Genomic DNA, 23,190 nt, shown 5'->3' on the forward strand with positions numbered 1-23,190 from the left:
TGATGCATTGCAGGGCAGAACCACATTTCTTGGTGGATGTGTGTGGCTCCCCCCAGCAGGCAGAGCTGGCTGCTAGGGATCTGGTTCCTCAGGCACAGTATCACCAAGTAATCTCTTTGTATTCTGCATTACATACATGAGTAACATCATTTCTACAGATGTTTCAGCTCCTTACTCAATTTATGAAGAGGATTAGTTTAGATTTAGGTGTCAGAGTGAAACAGACTAACAGGGACAGAAAATGGAAAGGCCTACACTCAGACACTCAGAGGTCTTTCTAACAAGCAAGTAATTTTAAATAGTATGTAAAGCAATCTTTACAGTCTGGAAATTAACAAAGTTCCTCAAAAGATCAACGTTTTTGAATCCAGTTTTGCCAAGATTAATGGTTTGGTTTAGGTGTCTGGTATCTCCTCTGGCCTTAAGAGAACTATTTAAGTGGATGAAGGTAGACACGGGTGCTACATTTTTGAACAACTGTGTAATCACTACTTGTGTTGCGATAGCTCAGTCTGCAGGACTCTGGAACACTGATGGAATGTTTTCTGTTCCCAGTGCAAGTGTTAGTCAAGTAAGATAGCTTTAAAATATGCATTTATTCAGCTTTAGTTCTGTTAAATGCTGGCCTTTTTAACAATGGCCACTTTAACAGTGGGAGCGGTAGCAGAGAAGAAAATTTGCTGTACAAGTACCTCAAGGTACTTGTTCTGGATGCTTGAACAGATTGTTGCAATTAAAAATACTAGACTCAGAAATGCCCAGTGGCTAAACACTGTTTATTTAAAAAGTTCTAGCTGTACAAAAGGAAAACAAAGACAACTTAATTTTCCTAGTGTTTATGATGGACTTGCCATACTACATCCAGTGACCTCGACTTCAATATTTAACAAAAACTGTAAATAGTCCAGTCATATTACAAGATGGATTGACATGTACAAGTTTTATTACTCAGCAGTTAACAATCGGAGATATTTTTGTTTCATCTCTGGTCGTCTTAGCTGTGGGGAGAAGGCGGCAGAGGGAAGAGAGTTTATCTCGCCTCATTCCTGACCTCCAGTTAATTTATGGAACAGATCTTCATCCAGTGTTTCATTCTGGTCTTTGGAGCGGGTTGACAAGAAGATGTAGCCCCCAATGTACTCATGGATGATTTTGCAGTCTGCGCTTAGACATGTGAAAGCGATAAATACATTCTGATCAAACTCGATTGCAACCTAAAGAAAATAGATACAGCAAAATCAGGAACAGAGATAAGCTGCATCTGGGGAAAAAAGAGCAAATGGGAAAAAAAACCCAGCACAGCTGGATCACAAATACTGTGATAAAGCAGTACCCGTCTCTGCTAACCAAGATTTCTGGGTCTGATGGATGTTGAGGGTGTTCGGTGGCTTCTTAGTTTTCTGCTATAGCAGGGCCCTCTTGTGGTCAAAATCTTGCTGCTTGTTTAGACAGGCAACAAAAGCATGCTTTTAACTAGATTTTTTTTTTTTCTCATGGCTCATAAAGTGAGCACTGAGAAGAGCAGGAATGGCACTCCTGACTCTTTGTACACTGAACCAATAATGTTTAATACTGTTCATTGTTACGTGCTGACCTTAAATCTGCTTTTGGGGGCCAGGTTTTGATTTCCAACTATTGTCAGTTCTAAAACCCAGCAAAGTGGTGTTAATTGCTAACTGGGTTCTGCCTTTTTTGGTAGGGATTTAAAGCAAACCCAACAGCTTTACCCAGCATTACAGGCTCTGGAACAGGGAGTGCTGCAGGAGAGTGTTAGGGACTGTGTCTGATCTCTCCTGGCTCCTACAGATGGATGTGGAGAATTGTATCAGCAGGAACATTTTTGAGGCTGCTTGAATTTACATCAGGTCACACTAGTTCCACCCCAGAAATCTGCAGTTTACAGAGCTGGCTTCAAGCTTTCAAATGCAAACTCTCCAGTGGACCGCTGGGCAACAGCTGGCCCCACTGAGCAGCCTTTGTCACGGTCCGGAGCACCCCCCTATACAGCACACCCCAGAGCTGCATTCTCAGGACCACATACTGACACAAGGGAGCTCGCCCCGTGGCCTTGTAATCTCAGTTTGGGATTTGAAAGACGAACTGGGTTCCTGTATCCTCGGTCTGTAACAGAGACTGAATCACCACAATTTAGAGGATGATACGTGAGCTAGACTATACAGAGAGTTAAAATGAGATTTTTACTGACAGAGCAGTAAACATAACAGGTTGGAATTTACCTTTGAGTCTCTGTATTTCATCCCATCGAAACCGAGGGCAACTTATAAAGAATAAGCTTGGTAGGAACCTTTCAAACTGGAAATCCTTTGTTTCTGAAATTTGACTACAGACTCCATTAAGAAAAATTATAGACAGCTTATTTAATAACATGTCACAACACATTTGAAATCGTTTCACGCTGAGGTTTAAAAAAATTTTCTGAAAGCATCCTCCAGTGTCTGAAATGCAATGAGTGAATGCAGAGAGCCGTTCCAGTTTTACCTGGCGTATTTCCCAGTTCACATTCCACTGCTTCATGTTGGAGAACCTCCATGTTGTGATAGGATCTCCCGTGGCTATATCTATTCGTATCAGCCTGTTATAGGACACCCCGAGCACATCATCCTTTTTGCTTCCTTTAAACCTGAAAAAAAACCCAAGACCTTTGAGCAGATCTGGTTTTCAATGATTTCTGTCTCGGGAAAATTTCACCTGCCCTCCTCTGAAAGTGCAAAAAATGTGGCAAAATTCCCAACAGCCTGGGATCGAGGAGAGCTTAGACCCTTCTTTAGAACAGTGTTTGTTGTAAAGCAAAAATGTAGGCTGGTGAGCCATGGTATAAAATGTAAAATAATCGGGCAGGTAGATCAGGCTGAAATCTTTCCAATTCATTGTTTTCTGCTAAAAAATACTGTTCTGCCAAATGGATGAATTTGATTATATTTTTACTGGAAAAGTGTCAACAATAATTTTCCTTGCTTCTTATCATTAATGTTCAAACACGTTCTTCTAGTTATATTCACCTGAATTATATAAGCATATCAAAATACATTTAATATATTATATATCACCATTAACTTATTGAAACAACTGTTAGTGATATATGCATGTTTCTGAGTATAAATCACATTACAAAAATATTGAGACATTTTAACATTTCAGCTTTCTTCTGACTAGAGGTGAAAAATAAGTACAAAAGTATCAGAACTTTTGGGGGACAGAAATTTGGGAATAGCTAGGAAAAGATTACTCTGGTAAGGAAACTACTTTCCTCCACCTTCATGCTGAAAGCTGGAAGAAGTTCATCTGACTGCTGTTAATATTTTTAATATTTTTGATCCTGTTTTTGAACCTTCTCTCCTTAGATGAAGCTGGCCCTTCGGGAAAGAATGTGACCTGGGCTACAATTTGTGCCTTATTTAACACCCCCACTGAGATGCTGCCCATCAGTTTGTAGAAATTCACAAGATGTTTTGTTCACGCTACAAAATGCAGTTTAGGTGTTGGGTCTGTTTCTTTGTTCAACTGAATCAGTGCTGACAGATAGGGCAAAATATCAATATCTAGTAAATCAACTAGTGACAGGGGACATTCCTGGGCACTGAACTCGGGTTCTGTTCAATTGCTAGAAGAGTCCCAGGCAGAATTCTGGCTTTCTCAAAGGGCTCTCAGGTATGGCTTAGGAGCTGGAACATCCAAGGACCAAGATGATCTGGTAGTTCACATGAGGCTACTGGCTTTTGGGAAGTCAGAGAGATTAATAGTACAGATGTGGGCTGTTCTATGCCAGCTGGCCTCTGTGCCCGAGAATGGTTCCCAGCTGGTTCAATTTATATTGCAGATGGTTCCTAAGTAGCCCTGGAAGAGGTGTTAAGCACGAATTAAGGAAAGTGCCTCGGTTGTGTCAGTACTTTTCAGTTTTTTGGTGCTTTGTCAAGAGAAAAGAATGCAGGTCAGAACCCTGCCATATTCAAGGTAAGTGTCCAGGGAAACTGCGGTGAACACAACAGGACCTTTCTTGTGCTGACTGCTCTTCCAGATTCACCTAAAAAAGGGATTATTTGCTGTTTTCTTAATGAAATGCCAAAGAAATAAGCATTTTTGTCATATTCTAGTGAGTAAGAGTTGGAGTGAACAAATACATTGCAAACCTGAGAACACCAACAAGACATGCATTTTTTTTACATCTTAGTGAGTTTGTGTCAATAAGGGTTTAATCCTAGTGATATGTTACTTCAGGCAAAACCTGACAGGTCTGTATGACGGCAGACATAATGGAGGGTCTCACTCCAGGAAGGGAGCTACTGAGCGCTACTGCTATAGAAAAAAAACAGCAGTACAGAAGTTACTAGAATTAAAAAAGGTCTGTGGGGGAAAAATGAGAGAATGTTTCCAGAACAGAGAGAAAAAAAGCCTCCTGCAAATCGCTGACCGTGAACACATTATGGCAGCTTGACATTGCTGTAAGAGTGGGATTACCTTACGATGTAGTAGGATAAGCCAAACTCAGGGAGGGACTGCCATGCTTGAATAAAACGCAGCTTGGCCTCCACTAGAGTCATCTGGGATACATTCTGGTGGGCTTCCAGAATACGAGCAGCCAACTGGCAAACACAGGAAGAGAGAAAGGTTTCAGTTGACCGGAGAACAAAAATACCCTTGCTTTCACTAAATCAAACATCATTAGCTCTGGTGCCATGTTCAGACACTCAGTGGTCACCATTCATGCAGATGTACTGTGGAGAGCACTTGGGGACAGATGCTGAGCTACAAGGGCAGAACAGTGCAGGAAGGTCTCAGTGTCTGGGTTTGTGCTGCACAGTCCGGCATACTGCTCTGGAGACTCTGTCCTGAGGATGAGTCGGCTGAACTCTTTTGCAGCATCTTATTTAAGATGCAGACAATAACTTCCTGACCTTAAAAACCTTCCTTTCTTACTCTGAAGAGACTTTCAGGGACAGTGTTATCAGGAGGAGAATGTGAAGAGTGACTTAGGAGGCAGTGTAGATGTAAGAGGAGTACTCAGAAGTGCTGAGAGAGCTGTCCGTGTGTTCAGTTTAAAGGAAAGGCCTCTTGCTAAATACGAAAGGGACAAATGAGTATTTCAAGGTGATTCTACTGTATGGCTTCCAAATGCTGCTTCGATCCAACCTCACCCCAAGGAATCGTTGGAACCACCCATCCCCAACCATCGAGCCGTGCTCAGGATACCTGCTTGGGCTTGTATTTTTTGGTATAACGTAGTGAGACGAAGCATTCTGGTTTCATGTCTATGCTTTCTGGATCAGAGACAGCCTGGGGAGACATGGTCCAGTTCTTCATCTTTAGAAATGAAAGGATCTTGTGGACCTCAGGTTGGTAAGAGCTATCGGCCATTGTTTTGCCTTTTGAGGCTAAAACGCAAGCAGCCATCCACCGAGCATATTGATTCTCCTGCAACAAAGACAATTGTTTGATATTTTTGGACAAACCATTTGTGAAGATGGCTACTGTTCACGCATCTTTCACTGTGTAATAAAAGCACTCTGGAGTTACTCCGCTTAGTTTGTGTGGATGTATAGTTACCCTAGTACTGTTGTTGTTCTCTCATTGGGCTAGTTCCACCTACAGGACTGCCTATGCAGAATAGGTAGGTTTTAAATTTTCAAAGAAATCCCGTACGTTGGAATAGCTTCTCTTGGAAATTTTATTGCATGACTATCTTCCACCTAATGAACATTTTTTACACATTTTGGATTGATACTTTTAAATACAAATTAAATAAACTGAAACTGAAAACAAATGTGAGATCCTTATCAGACCAGCCTCATCTGAATGGAGAGAGTTCTAATTAAGAAAAGAGAAGAGAACAAAATCCAAACCCCAGTCCTCTGAAAACACTGAAGCAAAATATTGTAATTTCTTTTTATTTTTTGATAGTATATTCTTTTTTCTTTCCAGCAGCTTTATGTGGAAACTGATGATAAACATAGAACTACTGTCCTTTTGTCCCCTCAACCATTAAGTATTTGTTAGACCATCACATAATTCTTAAATTTTACTAAACTTGCAGATAATAAACTCTCTGTAGCATCCTTATTTGTCTATACAAATTCTACAACAGGATAATGGGTCTTCTAGACAATCTGCCAATAAATCTGGAATACAGACTTTCCCTTGTCTTATTACTCACGTTTTCGCATCTTAAATATACTTCATTCATGCCATCAGCAACAGGAATTAGTAATTTGATTCCAAACTTCTTCGCTGCAACATTTACATCTGGCACAACTTCACATCCTAGATCACAGAGAATCAGGAAGAAATCAATTTATTTAATTACTACATCACTAAGTCCTGATTAAGTCTAAAGAACAGTACTTAATTGTTGTTTTTCTTTAAGATCAAGGGCCAAGACTTTAGAAGCTCAGGCCTAATGAAAGGTTTCTGTTCTAGTTCACTGCCTGGTCTGGCTCGCCAGGGTGGTGAATGCTCTGAGCTCAAAGAGCATGTTAGTCAAAGTGGAAGAGGATCCAAATGCTCTCAAAACCTCAGCCTGATCTTAGGAAATGCTCAACATTTAAAACAGAGAGGAGCTGACGAGATAGGCACTTTTGGAAATTTTAGCCTAATTGTCTTGAAAGCCTGGACTATATTTTCAGAAGCAACTTAGTACTAACAATGGGATGTGGGTGACACCTACAACAGAGCTGGCCAGTCCAGGGATCCCAGAGAACTCTGGGGACTTGGTAGTTCATGTTGATGGTGCTACTACAGGCCTTCTGGATTCAGCTAGAGTCGAGGATGCCTACAGTTCCCCTTTGTGTCAAGGGACACCAAGGCTGTGGGCTACTTGGTGACGTTCCAGCTACCCTGGCGAGTTTTACCATGTATTTATCTGACCTACTGAGGATATGCAGATTGGTATGCAGAGCCATTTGTTCACAGGGGTCAATCTTCTTTCTATTTCAAAGGTTTCTTCTAGGATGAATCCTGGGCATCACTGGTTCCCTGATGCTGAACAAATGGTGTCCCTGCAGGAGTAGATGTAGATGGAGGCTATATATGACGCTGGTGTTTGCTGTGTGTACACCTGGGGTTTCTCCTCCAGAAGTACCTAAAGCTGGTTGTAGCTATGGAAATCCCCATGCATGAAACAAACAAGCTCCAGAGAAGGTCTTGGACCTTCACAGCAGTATCGAGGTGCAATCTATGGTATTCTTGTTCACTGCATCATCCATAATCCTCCTCTACCAGTGTGCATTTGCCAAGGACAGAGGTGAGTACCACCATTTAACACACAGTCAAAATATTTGGAAATAAAAGTGTCACACAGATCATATTCTCTATCTGACTCATCCTTAAGTGAATTCAGCAGTACATGGCGTTTTACAAGCCAGGTCCAGCTAATCTTGGTTTGGGCTAAGCTATTGAATCCTTTTTGTTTAGGCCTTTTCTGCAGGTGCGGGCTGCCTGCTTAGGAGTCTCAATAACTGAAAAAGTTCCAAGACTAAATGCTCCTGTGCTTGCCTTCTGGAATCCTGCAGGGATTTCTTCATTTATTCAGTTCACGAATGCAATAGAAAAAGGAAAGAAAGGAAAAGAAAATTCCTACCTTTTAGGTTTAGTTTCTCAATAGGTTCTCCCAGTGCGGATTCCTTGTTTTTAAAATAAGATACTGAAGTGTCTTTAAAAACAAACCAATATGGCTTGATAGCTTTGAGCGACAGCTTCCTGGGCCTAAAAGAAAGAAAGAAATCACATTTGTTTATATTGAAATGTACAAATTGGTAAGTCACTCACAAATATTACTGTGGATCCCAAATTGCTGTGGGGTCATACACATGGCTTCAGTTGTGTTACTCATACTTGTGTCAACGAGGGAGGAACCAACACGGCACCCAAGTTACCCCAGGTATGGATGTGGTTATTACCCCAGATTCTAGCTGAATCCCATCTGTGATTTCTCTTGGTTTTTTTTTTTCTTTCTCTTCTATGTAGTTTTTCTTACTTTCCTTTTTTCTTCCATTCCTAATCAAAGCCATTCCTTTCTAACAGACTAATTCTGTTTTTTATGTAGAATTACCTTCAGCTTTTCATAGCTCCTCGTCTAGGAGATTTGCACCCATAAAATTAACTTGTATTCATTAAATCGTAAGGGGGTAGAGACCATCTTTTTGGCTTTATCTGAATAGCATCTAACACAACAAAATTCTCTTCCTTCACTAAGTTTATGGAGGTTCTGTAACACTCCAAGAAAGGGTAATAGTTTAAACATGTTCTTCCACAAGGGCAGTGTTACTCCAGCTCCTCACACATGTGTATAGGTGGATATAATCCTCATTGTAATTATTTCAATAGTTTGCTAATGCAAACTGATTTCTTCCATGGAGTAAATTTAAAAATATCTACTTGGGAATTGAGAATTAACTGATAGATACTAGTGGTCAAACATAATCATTGTACCAGCCCCACCTCTCTTCAGTAAGAGATAAAAATCATAATTCTACTAAGAATACACTAAGAAAGCCACAGGGATGGGGGGGGCAATAAAATCAGTGTATTTTTCAGTGTATTTCAGGAGAGGAAACTATTTGAGTAGATAAATACTTCACAACTAGCTACAAAGGTCAACAATGAAGTTAAAAAGAAGAAAAAAAGAAAAAAATCTACTGCCAATTTAGTACTTCCCTTTCAATCTTCGATGTTGGTACAGAGAGCATACTGCTAGCTGGAATACAGTGATTTATTATATCTGCTCTTGCCTTCTCCAGAGCCTTTCTAGAAGTCCTAGTTTAGAATCCTTTCTAGAAAATTGTGATTTTTGTATTCAAATGAAAAAAAAACTTGGATTTTCAAAACTGTCAGATACTTTGGCTTTTAATTTTCCAATACAGTGACACTCTTCAAAAATAAGGGACTATAATTTTTTTAGACTAACAAAATTATTTTTCTATCCAGAAATGTTGCTGAAAATTTCTTGTTGTTGTTGTTTTTGAAAAAAACATAATATTCTCCACAATATTGTCACCCACCTGGAAGTAGTATTTACTAGTGTGCTAATGTGGCGCATACTGTGAATAAATGTGAATAAAAGTTCCCTATGTGAATACAGTCAGCAGTATAACATACAGAGCTTTGCATTCAGGTTTACAATTAAGCAAATAATTATAGTAACAAAAAGTTGCTGTTCCTTTAAAGAAATGTTTTACACCTTACCTAGTTTCTACAACGTCTTAGGTTTAGTAAGTGATTTATCATGTATAAAGGAAACTTTTCATGATGAAAAATAACGGCTGAATGCTTTTAAAAGCAAACTGCTCATACTGCTCGGGAAAAATAAACAATCCATTGTTAGAGCCGAGTAACTGACAAAACTTAAAAGGCTTAAATTCCCTTTCATCTTAAGCCACCTTAGTATTTTGAATGTCAAATAAAATTCCGAATTGGAAATTAATAATTAACAATTCGTAACAGTTAACAACAGTTAAAAATTTTCAGGTGCAGTTTTCAGTTCACTGACTACAAATATGATTTGTCAATGGAACGAATCTGATAAATATTTGTGCAATAGAAATCTTTATCTTTCTAAAACACAAGGACTTTTTTGTGATAAAAGGCATTATGGACTTGGGGTCACTGCAGTCATTTCAATAACCCATAAATCAAGATATTATAGTGGGATCACAGAAACTCATTTTGATATTAAAAAAACAAACAAACAAATAAAAAAACAGACTCCATGTTTGGTTAGAAAGGGATAATTTGTTTTGTTTTTTTCTTTAAAAAAATAAATCCCCGGGGTTGCTTTCAGGAATTCTTCTCAGGGAGAGCTGTAAGTTTTTTCTAGTTTTTCATTGGCAAAAAACAGTAAAATGTGATCAAAAACAAAACTGTAGACACTTTTGTTTAGCGATGATGATTGAGGAGCACTAGGAAATATAAAGAGCCTGGTCTTTTAATAAGCATAAGTATAGCTACCCCAGCAGCCCAAGAGCTCGAAAGATTTGCTGAGAATCTTGCTCAGAAGCAGTAAGAAAAAGATTTGACGAGGATGATGTTAGGCTGGTTAGACCTATCTATCTGGTGTATTTGTTAATTTGTAACCATAGGATCTACTGTTAGATTAGAATCAAAACCTCAAGAGATCTCTTGCATGGTTAAGCTTTTTGTTTTGTATGTTTCATTATTAGTTTTAATAACTCACCTAACTAGCCTGAGATTATCAGCAAGTTTCGGGATGTCCGTGATGTCCTCCTATCAGGAATAATTAGGAATAATTTTAGTACAGTGCACTTTGTAATCATCTGTTGACTCTTATAAAATCAGGAACCAGGCAGCCTCATCAGAGTCAATGCATTTGACACAGTGAAAGCAATTCTGGGATCCAAAAGGACATACCAAGATGTTACTTGTGTTTCCACCTTCCAGTGTCACTTCCAGATTAGAAAGTGCAGCTTCTACTTCATCCACTTCTGATTCACAGGTGAAATCTTGTGCCTCTGATGATAACGACAACTTGCTTACCTGATACTAAAACAAAGCATCGATACCAAATAGTCAATACATCAATTAGCAACACACAATCCCAGCATATGAAAATAGGCCATTTGGTCTTCTGGGTCTTGCCAACTGGATAAAGTTCTGCAGCATGGAACCATGGGTTTTTTCACAAGGCAACAAGTATGTCCACTATCATCTCCACTGCAATTACTGGTAACGGTTTCCTATGTTAATTGCCAGTGTTTGTATTCCTTCACTATGTAATCATCCTTGTTCTGTGAGGCTGACTCAGCACTAACATTTGCATTCCTAGTACTGTCAGCTGTGAGTGCCGTCCACACCAGGTGGAAACTTGGCAGCAAAGTTCTGTGGTGTTCTGCAGTGGCAGGCCGTGAATTTTTTGGCAGCTCCTTTTACATTTAAAAGGAAAGAATTTGTTATGAATAAACATTCGTGCCTTATTACCTACAGTCAGGGACTATGCTATGCTAGGTCATGTTGAATTTCTATGTACTCCACAGCATCCCTATCTTCACATTGTGCTATAGTTTATTTTGATCTGTTCTGAATGTATGTATTTACATATTAGAGAAATATTCAGGAGGAGTATGTGAAAGGCTGGTAGCTGGTACGGGAAGTAACACGTCACAGTAATCCCCTTCAGAATAGACTGGTATCAAAGTTACATCCTGGGTATGGTTTGCGTTAGATAATGTTAGTAAATGGTTCCATAACTGTATGTGTCAGTTTGAGTAATGGTGTGCTGCTACTGAATTTAGTTGGCTTAGCTGATGGATGCTGCTTATTGTTTCTCACTCAAATAGCAGACCCCCAATCCGCGCAGAGCTGTCGGCCTGGGCTCAATCCCAGTCTTGTCCTAGTTTATGCCTGCCTCTTGAGGAAACAGGTTTTGCAACCTGGATCAAGTACGTGCCTGTAGTGCAGCGAAGATCAGCATTTCTTCCTCTGTGCAGTCAATTTCTTCTAACAGGATGGCCCAACGGGCTTGTTCATAGATTTGGTTAATTCGCACTGCATCATACTGTAGCAAAAAAGAATAACAGTAGCCATTAATGACCATCAAGATAGAGATTCACAATCAGCTGCAGCTTATCTAACACTGCGCTGAAGCCATAAAGGTTGGTTCCTTCCTCCCCCACCTCTGCCCTGCTGTATGTTCCCGGGCTGCATTACTAGCTCGTGTCATTGTGTGTGGGGTCACGGTGGCTTGCTGATCCAACAGAAAATGAATCAGGAGTTCTTGGCTGAAGCAGAAGTGGTAGTAGGCCTCGGACAGGCTTAACCAAAATGTGAAACCACTCTATGAGGGTGAAAATAACGTGGCATGGCTGAAATGAACGTGACATGCATCAGCTTGCTGCTGCCAAAAGACAAGAAACTCTCATTCCTCACTTCCCCTCTTCTGCTCTTGGCTTTTTCGGTTCTGGCTTTATCTTTGCACTGGCTTGACACTTGTCAGGTCCTGCTGTGAACTGCTCTAATTCACTGCCCATTTTTTGGATAGTTTTCTTATTGATTGTTTCTTGTTACCTACTTGGTTAACAAACTGAAGTGACTCACAGAAATATTCAAGCCCCAGAGGTGGTGAAAAGTAGATGATGGGAGCGTGACCTTGGTGAGCTATTAAGTTGCCTGAAGCTGTTTTGGGTAATTTCATCCTATGGCTCCATGGCTGGATAGGGCAAAGGAGGGGAACGTTTGGGCTGCTGAAGTTGAGACATGTACTTGAATTTTAGTGGGGACAGCATTTCACCCAAAACCATGCCACCTGAACTAGAAAGTGCCCTTCTGTTTATCTGAGATGCCTGAAATGAAAGAGTTTTACAGAGTTTACAGAAAATAGCAGGCCAAATCCTCTAAAATTCACATTTGAACTCTTGTTGATTTACACTGGTAAAATTGTGCTTTAATTTCACTAAATGTATCACCCAAGCTGTAAAAACACTGGGTTAACACAAGCACTGTGACTGTCTTTTCGTGGAAATAAAGGCAAATGAAAGGCAACTTGAGAAAAAATGTAAGTGTTTTTTGACAACGTAAGTCTTGTTTCCAAATGGGACTAAAACGCTTTTGCTGAGCTTTCCAAAGTTCACTGAAACAAATTTGATTTAAGTGCTTCTGAGGGCTTCAGCTCAGAAAAGCTGAATATTCAGTGAAGGGCAGTGGAACATAAATGTCATTTTTAATTCCATTTTCAAAAATAGGGCTTATACCTTTACATCATTTAGGATACTGTTAGTTTAGTTTTCCCCTTAATTTTTCTTGTTAAAAGAGAGGCAGAAAGTAAACCAGACCCTCTGGAAATCTGGATACTGTTTCTGGTGCTCTTCAGATCTCATCTTTATACTTAAGATCTTATTTCATGTGAGGAACGATGAGTCAGTGTCCAGAGGGGAAAAGTGCAGCCTTAGCCGAGGGGAAAAGTAGAATTTGATCTCTGAAGGGCCTGTAACAAATCCTAGCTAAAATTCGCTATCCTTGTGCTACAGCTCCTCAACATGAAAGCAGGCGAACAATGAATAGCAATAAAAACAAAGCTCTTACTTTTGGATTCAAATCAAAGAAAGTGTAATATTTAAAGCGTAAAAGAAGTTGATCGTCCTCCAGAATGCCTTGTTCCATAAGTGATCGGGATGAATCTAGCCAGCTGCGGAAGAAAACAACCCACAGATTCATCTGTAGAGGAAAAAACTGTCACACCTGCAGAGCTCCAATGTAATTGTGAAACAAAAATGGGAATAAACAGCTCTAATTCCTGCAAGGCTGGGAAAAATTCACATAACTCAAGGAGGTGGAACATATGGATTTCCAACTTTCATTGTACACACGATACCTAAAATCTTCCGATTTTTACTCCAACACTATTCAAAACATCAGAAGTAGATGCCAGAAACTGAGCATTAACTAGTTGTGGGGTGACCTATGCCAATAAGATTCTTGATCTCTAGAAATGGGATGTTCATTTAAGCCAGGACAAAAGTGTACCTGTATATTTAGAACTCCCGCTTTTCATTTCAATATTTGCTGGTTTATAATTCTAGCTACTTCTGTTCTCCAGTGAAATCCAATTAAAATATTGAAGTCACTGTTAAATGCTCCACAGATCTAAAAATGACAATCCATATTTTAATGCTAGAGAGACCACCATCTCAAACATTTGCACGGCTAAACCCCCTAGTGCTCTGTGTTCCTCTACGGTGTACGATAAGCAACATTTGTCAGTGCATAATTCAAGAATTCACCTATTTGTAATGCATTAGAGCTCTACTGAATTTACCCACGTGTATTTCCACTGCCTATTTAAAGCCTTTAGAGTTTGCTACCCAGACTGTCCTTTAGCTGTGCCCACAGTGCTAAACTGGATTTGCCTTCATCTAACAACAGAATTTAGTCCAGAGCCTGCACCATTACATCATTCATCACTTTAAACCAAAATTTTCTAACTGAGAATGTTGAATAAGGAAAAAAAAGATCAAAAAGAGTATTTCTGAAACAAAACGTAGATCAAAGCATGTTTTTATGTATTGATATAGCCATATATCAGGGGCTTGTTTTCAAATTTTGCGTTACACTTAAAAAGCTGGATTAACGCCACCCTGGTTAAGCCAGCTAACAAAGATCTCAAAGAGAGGCATCTTACCCTGCATTGAGTTTGGCTTTGTCAGCTAAAGTCCGAGGCTGGTACATCTCTGCTAGTGTTTCTGGAGAGCAGTTGGGATGACTTAAGGCGAGGATGCTGCAGTTCTGCTCAGTCAAGGGACTGTCGCTGAACCAAGTAATCATAGAAGAAGCTGGCGTCCCGCTGATGGGATCATAAGTGGGTGTCATGGTTTTACTGTATAAACCTGGACTTCCTGCAAGTTGAAAGAGTAATGTATGATTCCAGGGAAAACTGCCTTCAGACTTTAGTAGTCTACCACTTCCTATCAAAAAAGGCTAACTCTTCTCTTTCGAGACAGTCTCCTATCCCTGCTCTTTACAGCAGGCCTCGTCCTTTCACAGGTGAAGTGACCGCAGGGACAGAAGTGCTCTTCCTTGTTCTGTGAGATATCTCAGTTGTCTTGGAGATAGGAAACACATACTTTCAAGCCTTTATTTCTCCTTTTCCTTGGAGGTTGCCAGAATTGTTGAATGTTTTGAGCAGTCTCACATTTTCAAAGAGCGGCAGCACATCCTGTGTGCAAGGCCACAGCTCATCACCTGTTTTCTGGCTTAGCCTTTCTCGTATCAATGGAAAGGAAAACATTTAAAAAACAAGAGGAAAATATTGATACACTGGAGATTTCAGTAACTTCTTGGAGCCACTAATTTCAGCCGAGCTGTGTCTCTCTGACCACCATCCTGCATTAAACTAGTCTCCCTGGTTTTAATTGTGTAGCAAAGGCATTCTTCCTCTTTTTGACTTTCAGTCAGAAGAACAAAGTAATGCTGGTTTTTCATTACCTGATAATCCAGAACTCACTGGAGAGTCGCACAGGTTTAAAATATCTTCTGTAACTGGTTCTTTGCCGTTCTTGTCTTTTTTCTTTTTCTTTTTGAGTGCATCTTCTGATTGTTTCAACAAAGAGAGTTCTTCTGACCGTCTAATATCTACAACGGCAATTTGGGAAGTGAAGCAAAATGAAACATTTGAAACTTAGCAACTTACATCCAAAAAAAGCCCATGGTTGGTCATAGCATTCAGGGAAGCTCCATGTTGCAATCTGAATTTTATTTTTAGGAGGTTGAAAGCAGTAGCTATGGAAAATCCAGTAATTCAATAATGAGGCCAAAGACTTTGGGCTGTGAGAGTGAGTTTTGACAGGATTTAAGCCTGCTTTTGTAGCAAGCATATCTGCATTTTACGACACTAGGGAAAAACTGTTTCTCCCTAGTGGGTCTGCAGTCATCTTTGAGCATAATAAATTAAATGAAATGTCTGACTTATGAATAAGCAAGAACAGAAATGAAACCATTGTATTTGAAGTTCATGCCTTCTGTTTTTCACTTAAGAATTTTATATTTCACATACAAAATTCTGTCTTCCCTACACACTGTTCCCTAATGCACTACTGATTCAGACGTGTATTGTCAGTTGCAAACCAGACACTTTGTTTCTGAAAAACAAATCCTGGGGTAGGCAAAGACATTTTTGACAATATGCACTCATGAGAAAAGTTAACAGGGTTCCTGTACTGACTCAGTCTGGAAGAAAAAAGTGGGCAGAAATATTTAATTTGGCCAAATGTCAGTTGAACAATTATGGCATCATTTTATCAGAGCTGTTAAATGTAATAAAGACATACTATCCCTTTCACAATCCAGTGCTAGAAGATGAAATGGAAAGCTACGCTGTGGTCAGTATGAGCTGGTAAATTCCTTCTGAAGATGAATGCGTTATTGGCCTAAGCTTTGAAGATCTAAATTAAAGAATCCCTAAAACTAAGGGATTCTGAGGACTGCTTGCAGACTCGACTTATCCCCATGGATCACAGACACACAGGTCTGGCATGGTCCAAAACTTCATCTCTGCTTGGAGGTGCTCTGTGCTTTCTGCTTGGAGCAGAGACACAGGGACTCAGTGCTGCAACATGTTCACGGCCTTGGGTGGGGTAGTTGGGTATGCCCTGACCTGAAGAGGTTTGGGCATGAAAAAGTTTCAAATGTTTAAAACATGCTCCTTCTGAAGTAAATACATATAACCAATAGGGTGAGTTGAATATCACGAATGCTAGTGAAAGCAGCTGATAAATCAGTTGACAGCAGTATCATTGCCTGTGGTGATGATGCAGGAGAGCGATAAGCTCAAGCTTTTAGTCAATGGCATAGAATAAGCAGGATCGAGTCCTGCTCAAGGAGGACAAGGATCCCTACAAACCCATCAACAGGACTTTGGCTATCCACTACTCCTGCAGCTCACGGGACACATTTCTGACACTGTTTGCATCAGTTATCACAAAGACTGAGAACCATTGACATGCACTGGATACTGAAAACCAAAAAATCTGTCTTTTGATCTTGGGTCAACTCAATCAAATTTCTCCTTGAGCTAAACAGTTTTGTGAGTAAGGACTTTACATCAAAAGAAAGTCACCTAATAAAATGCTCCAACTTAGCTGCCGGAGGGGATTTAGCTTCACTTACTGAGAATTTTGCAGATGTCACTGACAGCTTTGAATACCACAGAAGAGAAGCTGACTTTCAGTCTCACAGTCTTCATGTTTGGCAAGCGAAGCCGCAGCATTTTGTGCTGAGTAGTAAAGAACAGCTTAGCATCTGCCTGCACCCCGCATTTATCCAGTGTCCAGTGGGTTTTCAGAAGCCAACATTTTTTTTGCTCCCACCAAAGAGCATAGTCTGACCAATCTTGTGGTATTTCTAGGAAAATACAAAATGGTTATTAATAAACTACAGCGCAAATATACTAAAAAACTTGGGTTTGAAACAGTGCTCTGCAAGCAGACTTTATTTACATTAAAGTAGCAACTACGGTTCCTGAGACCTAGACCCCATTTGCTGAATACTTGTGGCAGTCTCTGGGAACTAACTTTGTTTTCCCTTAAGAGTTAACCTACGTGCTGACTGTGGCAATGCCTTCGTCTTGCAGGTATCCAGAGGGAAAGTGCATCTCCTGAATCTGGTGCTATACGTGGTCCAATGCTGCTTTGATTGTGCTAGGATACAGACTAACAACAAGGGTACCCGCTTCGCAACTTGATAGCGCAAGCTGAAAATCCTCCCGCAAAACCTCGTGTGCACCCCGATGGGCACAAGTTCTCCCCAGTCTCCTGGGAAGCACCACGGAACAGCTCATCTCCATTAGCGTTAAGAACCAGCAACGAGTCCCTTGAAATCTTGGTGACGCAGAGCTAAGGGCTGTTCTGAGCTCTTCTCTGTGGCTGCATAGTTAGATGAACAAGGATGCTCACCTGAGTGCAACCCACTTGGGACAACTTTACGGTGGCAAGGCTCTTGAAATAGTCAAGGAAAAGAATTATTATTTTGTGAGTAAGCCCTGTGACAAACAGGAAAGAGTTAAAAAGCTCTCCATCAAATAAGTTGACCTTCTCTACCACACAGGATGCAGAAACTTGTAAGAGAGGTAGAAACTTGTAAGGGAGGTGGAATGGGCACAATTTGATATGGTACAGTTAAATCTTTTAATAGTCTGCGCAGAAGGGCAGGCTGGGGTGACTGACCAGGGACTGACAAGGGTTGCCTACCAAAACTTCTCAGAGAAGACAGGCCCGCCAAGAGATGACTCTCGTTTCACTAATATAGACTTGCCTGTGTCTTGCTTAAGTAGAAAATGTTTGTGTATTTTGTACTTTGAAAACATGCAGATAGAGTAAAGCTTGCTGAATCAAGAACAGATGGAAGGCTTTGTTCATGAGCCTCCTCCCCCTTTGGAGGGGGAGAACAGTGGCTTTTGTCTGCTTACTCTTGAGCAGTAAGCTGTCCTGACCTGAAAGGTGTCAAAACCTTGACTTAGATCACCAGGAGAAGCACATGCATAGGGAAAGAGATAAAGCATTGCTGCTCTCAGTTCCATGTGGAATTCCAAGCTTAGATGACTTCCCAGATGCCAGTGATGTGTAGTAATAGGTAACATTTCTGTGTGATCTTGGTCAAGTTGTTTCAGTCTTCTGTGTCATTTCTTGTTCCTCCTCACCAGCTCCCCCAGGCAGAGGCTATTTTCCTCAGCGTGTCTGTAGCACAGTCGAGCCCTGTCCTATTTGGGACTTTCTTCGTAAAAAATTGCATCTTAAGACAGCGTCTGACACAAGTCACAGATTTGCTTTAAATATTATTTAATATAGAAAACTTTTTGCAGTAGTCAAGTACTAGTTATAAAAATACTGTGAAAAATTAGTCTTCTGACCCAATGAGAACTCCAGCTACCATTGGTTTGCCGCCTGAATTGTATGTGTAAGTATGCAGAGAAGTTGGTAAAAATGTATCAGATTTACTGCCTGCTTTAATGCTGGAGAAGGGATTCCTTGATAAAATCACTATCTCCAAGTAGAGCTTTTTCATCATGAAGGACTTTTGTGTAAAAATGGCCTTCCATTGAATGGCAGCCTTTTGGAAAGAGTATTTTGTGCGTTTCCCTTTTGTTTCCTTCAAAACCCGTGTTTGAAAACAAAACCTTTCACTTGGCAGTAAGAACTCTGAAATTATCAAGTTGCTGATTTTAAATTTCTTGATGCTATTTTGCTGAAGGGTCTTGTTATAGTTCAGCTTTTCTCCTCTGGTTTGTCTGAAGTTGAACTACATAAAAAAGACTAAAGTTTCAAGGAGGTTTTTTTGACCTTTTTTTTTTTTTTGTGGACACAAATCCTGTATTTCAAGAGCAATGCATAGAAATGAAAAGCTCGCGGTATTCCCACTTGGCGAGTCTAATCTAGCAGACAGGTTCCTTTCTGTGACCGAAGACTTCTAGATTTACGAACCCCAGGAAAAAAAACAATACTTGAAGAATGAATTGCATATGAACCCCCCATGGCATTGATATAATAATCAAATACTGCACCAACTTGTCTGTATCTGTCATTCTGCAGCCTCAGAGTGCAGATGGTTATTTTGGGAGGCAGCTCATTTGATGGCTTTGAGTTAAAGAAAGCTGGATTCTCTTGTTGTCCATCACGCTGACTTGCTGTGACTGTACACAGGATATTTCTACCTTTCATCTCCTAACTTTGACTCGGCCAGTCCTGCTCTTCACAGCTGTTCCCTACTGGATATACGCAATGGATAACGTGGCTCAGATTTTGGCTAGAATGCCACTATAGCACAGGAAACAGTAACTTCAGAGGTGCCTTTGTAACAACTAATCCTGTCTCTTTGACTGCTGCAGGTGAATAAATAAGGTATCACTACCTTTATTGCCCCTTAAACTAGTCACCTATAAAGTCTATCTGGAAAGGGAGTTGAATAGTTCGCCCGGTCCAACTGTATTTGTCTAACTGGAAGACAAGATCAAAGTAAAGTTTGGTTTGCACTGTGATAGCTCAGGGGCTTTAGTCACAGACAGGGAGAGGTTCTGGCCACATGAGACCCTGAGTCTGCAGCACCTACGTGCTGGTTGTACTGTTACGAAGAAGTAAGTGAGGCACTGCCATTTCAAAATGCGCAGGAGCCTCTTTTTGTAGAAGGAAAGCTGGATATATTATTTTAATAACACTGTGTAAATTAAACAGGTCTTTACTCACTGATTTGTTCTACTAATTTCAGCATCACTCCTCCAATATGAAGGTCCCCTGTGACCCGTAGTACAAATTCCTTTTGTACCTCTTCATGCTGATGATCAACTGTCACCAAGAGCTCCCAAGTGTGAGACCCATATTCAGTTGAGGAAATCATTTTGGAAAAGGGCTATGTAAGCTCTGCAAAAACAAAACAAACAAGCAAAAAGGATATTTTCTCTCCACTCTCTGAAACAAATGCATCTCTCCACAGCCTCAAAATACCTCCGTGCTGCCAAGACTTCGCAGTGGCCTTGGCTGGAACTTCAGATGTGTTATCTTGTTACCTCTGAACTAGACTCTGCTCCTGTGATTACTCTTGCAAGATAGGCATGTGGGATTTTTTATTTTGATTTCCATATCCCTCCCCCTAACTCAGGTGTCCCCAGCTGGGTAGAGATAGCTCAGTTTTACCCAGTTTCCCCACTATACGTTGCTAATCTGCCAGTCTGGACACCGTAAAGCCTGCAGTTGTGGGTGGGATCTGTTTTGGCAATCTGTCCAGCGAACAAAGGAATTTCGTTGACCTGTACACTTACAGCTGTAATTTTCACTGCAAATTAAAGTTTACACTTGCAGTTCTGCCAGCTTGGTCCCACGGGACCAAAACCAGAGAGTAGTTTTACCTATGTGAGTAGACACGAGGGGAGACAAATAACTTTAACGGCTCTCAGCCAGCAATATCCAGGCACGTTACTGCTGTTCCTGCTGATTGCTTGCACAGAGACGTAGGCACATATCCTGTCTCAGCAGGGTGAATCGTCTGCGATCCCACCAGGCTCCTGCCAGGACAGGTTAAAGAGTAAGCGCGCCAAGCCAAACTAGAAAAGATGCTCAAAGTCGAAGCTGTGGTTATCACCAGTAGAATTCTGCTAATTACTGAAGAAAGAGCTTGTAGGTCTAAGGTGGCTGATGCTGCAGGAAGGATTTGGGATCTTTAACCATGAGAGAGGATATCAGATTAGCACTCAGTGTTGTGTCAAACTGAACACTAAGAAACAAGCCTTTGCAGTTGAAGCTCAGGCAGTAAAGTGGATGACTTCTCAGCAATACCTGGGAACCAAGTCACAGACAGAGACTGCTAAAGGCGCCATACACACACTGCTTCTGACATCAAAAATAACTAGGATTTGTTTACAAAGAAGGCTAGACGGGATTTAACAATATTAACAAACTTATGTAGATCTTTTTAAAAAGAAGTATTTAGTAAGTTAAAACACTTAGCCTAAAAGTTAGGTCAAAACCAGAAAAATCAAGAACTGTTGTCACGGGTGAGGAGTGAGAGGAGGAATGACCTTTTCTAGGACTGACTGCAGGACAAGACCAGACTAGCTTAGGTTACACCAATGTAAAATTAAGCTAAAGGTTAAATAAAGCATGGCTGGAAACAGGGTGAAAATTTAAGTTTGCCTATTTACCAAAAACTGCAGCTTTATAATCATACGTATCCAAGAGGCTAATTTGCACTCAGAAATAAATGCTATTTTTAATTAGGTTCTTGGATGTCCCAGCCTACACCTTTTCACCAGCTACTAAACCAACAAGGGTTGATACTTATCCAAGAAGCTTGTTTGGTTTGCCGTGGTAAATAAAGACATTGTGTTGGACACTGGAAAACACGATGGGATAGAGCTGGGAGTTTGCGCTGCTGCGTGCCACATGGCTGGAGGAGCTCAGGGATGTCTTGGAGCAGGGGTACCTGCTGGAGGGGAAGGGCTGTGCCTCTCCTGCGCCACAGTGCCAAGAGACAGCTCCTGAGATGGGCTCCCAGCCAGGTGAGGCTTCCAGCCCAAGGTGTAGAGAACAGTTATCGTTGCACTGCATTCACAGCAAACCAAAAATCCTGACTTTAGAAAAGTCAAAATTATGCTAGTCACGCTCCTGGGCACCAATAACAGCTTTAAAAATAAATAAATCTACAACTGGCCTAAGCATGAGAACAATGGGATTTCATTTCAGCAGCACTGGCATGAAATCTGGCAGAAGAACTATACTTTTGCCTACACTTAGTCCACTATAAGCCAGTATTGTTATAGAAAAGCAGTAGTCTTGGTCTCACCTGCCCTCTCGTGCCAGCGAAAACATTTGGGAGCTGATCTGGATTTTTTTTTTTCCTATTTAAATTTGGTTTAGCTTCCCAGTCTAGTTCTGCATTCAAATGCTTGTGCTGACACGGGTGAAAATGAGCAGCCCAAGGGGTGGGTGAAACTCTTTCTTTCATTCACGCTGGCTTGGAAAACCATGGCCTCGGTGCAGCTAATCCTGGCACTCCATCATTCCCGAAAGCTGCTCTCTCCCACTTCCTCTTCCAACCAGGAGGTTTCAGTTTGATGATAAGAAAACACAAACGCTAGTAAATCTATGGGAGAACGCAGAGCAAACAAAGCCTGGTCTCCAAAAAGAGGACAACTAACTGCTGCGTATTAGAACCCAACAAACCCCAAGCTGCCAGGGCAGGCTGTGCCAGCTCCATGGCTTCGAACCCTCGAGTCAAGACGGGATCTGCTGCGGGAAGGCGCCCCGGTTCCTGGGCTCCATGAGGGTTGCAGCTGTGTGGCCTGGCACAGGGAGATCAAAAAGGCCAGAAACATGTCTTCAGGCTACTGCTGACTCCACTCAGTGTTTCTACACAGCGCCTGAGCCAACACGGCTATAAAAAAGCAGCAATTACCCGACAGGTCGAGCTCTCTGCAAATTTTAGCCCTGAACTTCAAACTTTTGTGTGAAAATAGAGGAGGATGTCAGTCGTACTAGAGCAGGAAAAGATCCACTTTAAGGTAAAAGGGGGGAAAGGCAGAGCGTGCTGTTTCCCCGGGTATTTCTAGGAGAGGTAGGTAGTGCCCTGGCACCCACCTTGCGGGCGGTGGCCGCGGGGGGCGAGGGGCCGGCCGGCCCCGGCGCTGCTCCCCCGGCCCGGCAGCCATTACGAGCGCTCGGAAATAGTGAAAAATAAATTAAAGTAATCTGGTTTGCCCAGCACTCCTCCTCCGGGGGGGTCCCGGCGGGCGGCAGGGCCGGCGGTGTGCCTTCACCGGGCCGGGGGGACACGGGCTGCTCCCTCCTTCCCTCCCTCCCTCCCTCCCTCCCTCACTCACTTGCGGTCTCCGGGGGCAGCGCCGTCCCTCGCCTCGCCTCCCCGACCGGCTCCCGCCGCCTTCGCCTCCACCGGCCGATCTGAGAGACGGGGCGGGGAGGAGCGGCACCCAGCCCGGCCCTGCCGCCAGCAAAGGCAGCCCTTCCCTGCCCTTCCCTTCCCTTCCCTCCCCTCCGCCCCGTCCCCCGCCGTTTCCCCGCAGCGCATGTGGCGGAGCTGGGCGGCTCGCCACGCAGCGCTTTGCTGGCGATAGCGGCCGCCGCAGAGCCGGGGCTGCTCGTGGAAAAAAAACAGCTCTTTGTGGTTGGAGGTGGCCGGGACAGGAGCGGAGGCCGCCGGGGGAAGTCGATAGCTGCCCTCCGGAACACAGAA

The 23,190-nt window shown here is 41.8% G+C and overlaps 1 protein-coding gene across 5 annotated transcripts; it reads right to left on the reverse strand.

Moving 5' to 3' along the window:
• Nucleotides 1–925: 925 nt before the first annotated feature.
• Nucleotides 926–22,959, reverse strand: FERMT1 (FERM domain containing kindlin 1). 5 transcript variants are annotated; one of them, XM_063331228.1, is made up of 16 exons: nt 22,820–22,958; nt 20,351–20,506; nt 19,692–19,865; nt 16,624–16,857; nt 14,944–15,090; nt 14,141–14,354; nt 13,045–13,147; nt 11,414–11,521; nt 10,378–10,509; nt 10,184–10,233; nt 7,592–7,716; nt 6,170–6,276; nt 5,209–5,430; nt 4,477–4,601; nt 2,500–2,641; nt 926–1,214 (listed from the first exon to the last, which is right to left on the reverse strand). In XM_063331228.1, the coding sequence occupies exons 3-16, from the start codon at nt 19,840–19,842 to the stop codon at nt 1,041–1,043; spliced, it is 2,034 nt and encodes a 677-aa protein (XP_063187298.1). In that variant the 5' UTR covers nt 19,843–19,865; nt 20,351–20,506; nt 22,820–22,958; the 3' UTR covers nt 926–1,040. The 5 variants fall into 5 exon arrangements, with proteins under 5 accessions (XP_063187298.1, XP_063187300.1, XP_063187299.1 ...); XM_063331230.1 differs by lacking the exon at nt 22,820–22,958 and adding an exon at nt 22,578–22,751; XM_063331229.1 differs by lacking the exon at nt 22,820–22,958 and adding an exon at nt 21,784–22,260.
• Between the last annotated feature and the right edge of the window lie 231 nt (nt 22,960–23,190).

Source organism: Chroicocephalus ridibundus, chromosome 3 (assembly GCF_963924245.1).
Source record: "Chroicocephalus ridibundus chromosome 3, bChrRid1.1, whole genome shotgun sequence".
In the NCBI taxonomy this organism is placed as follows: domain Eukaryota; kingdom Metazoa; phylum Chordata; class Aves; order Charadriiformes; family Laridae; genus Chroicocephalus; species Chroicocephalus ridibundus.

What these genes read in the sequence shown, in the direction of transcription:
- FERMT1 (XM_063331227.1), bottom strand. Translation starts at nt 19,842, where the DNA reads ATGATTTCCTCAACTGAATATGGGTCTCACACTTGGGAGCTCTTGGTG. An exon ending in AAAGCCAAACTCAATGCAGG is followed by an intron (nt 13,148 to 14,140) that starts GTAAGATGCCTC and finishes TTTCTTCCGCAG; the next exon opens with CTGGCTAGATTCATCCCGAT. An exon ending in TGAGAAACTAAACCTAAAAG is followed by an intron (nt 6,277 to 7,591) that starts GTAGGAATTTTC and finishes TCTGTGATCTAG; the next exon opens with GATGTGAAGTTGTGCCAGAT.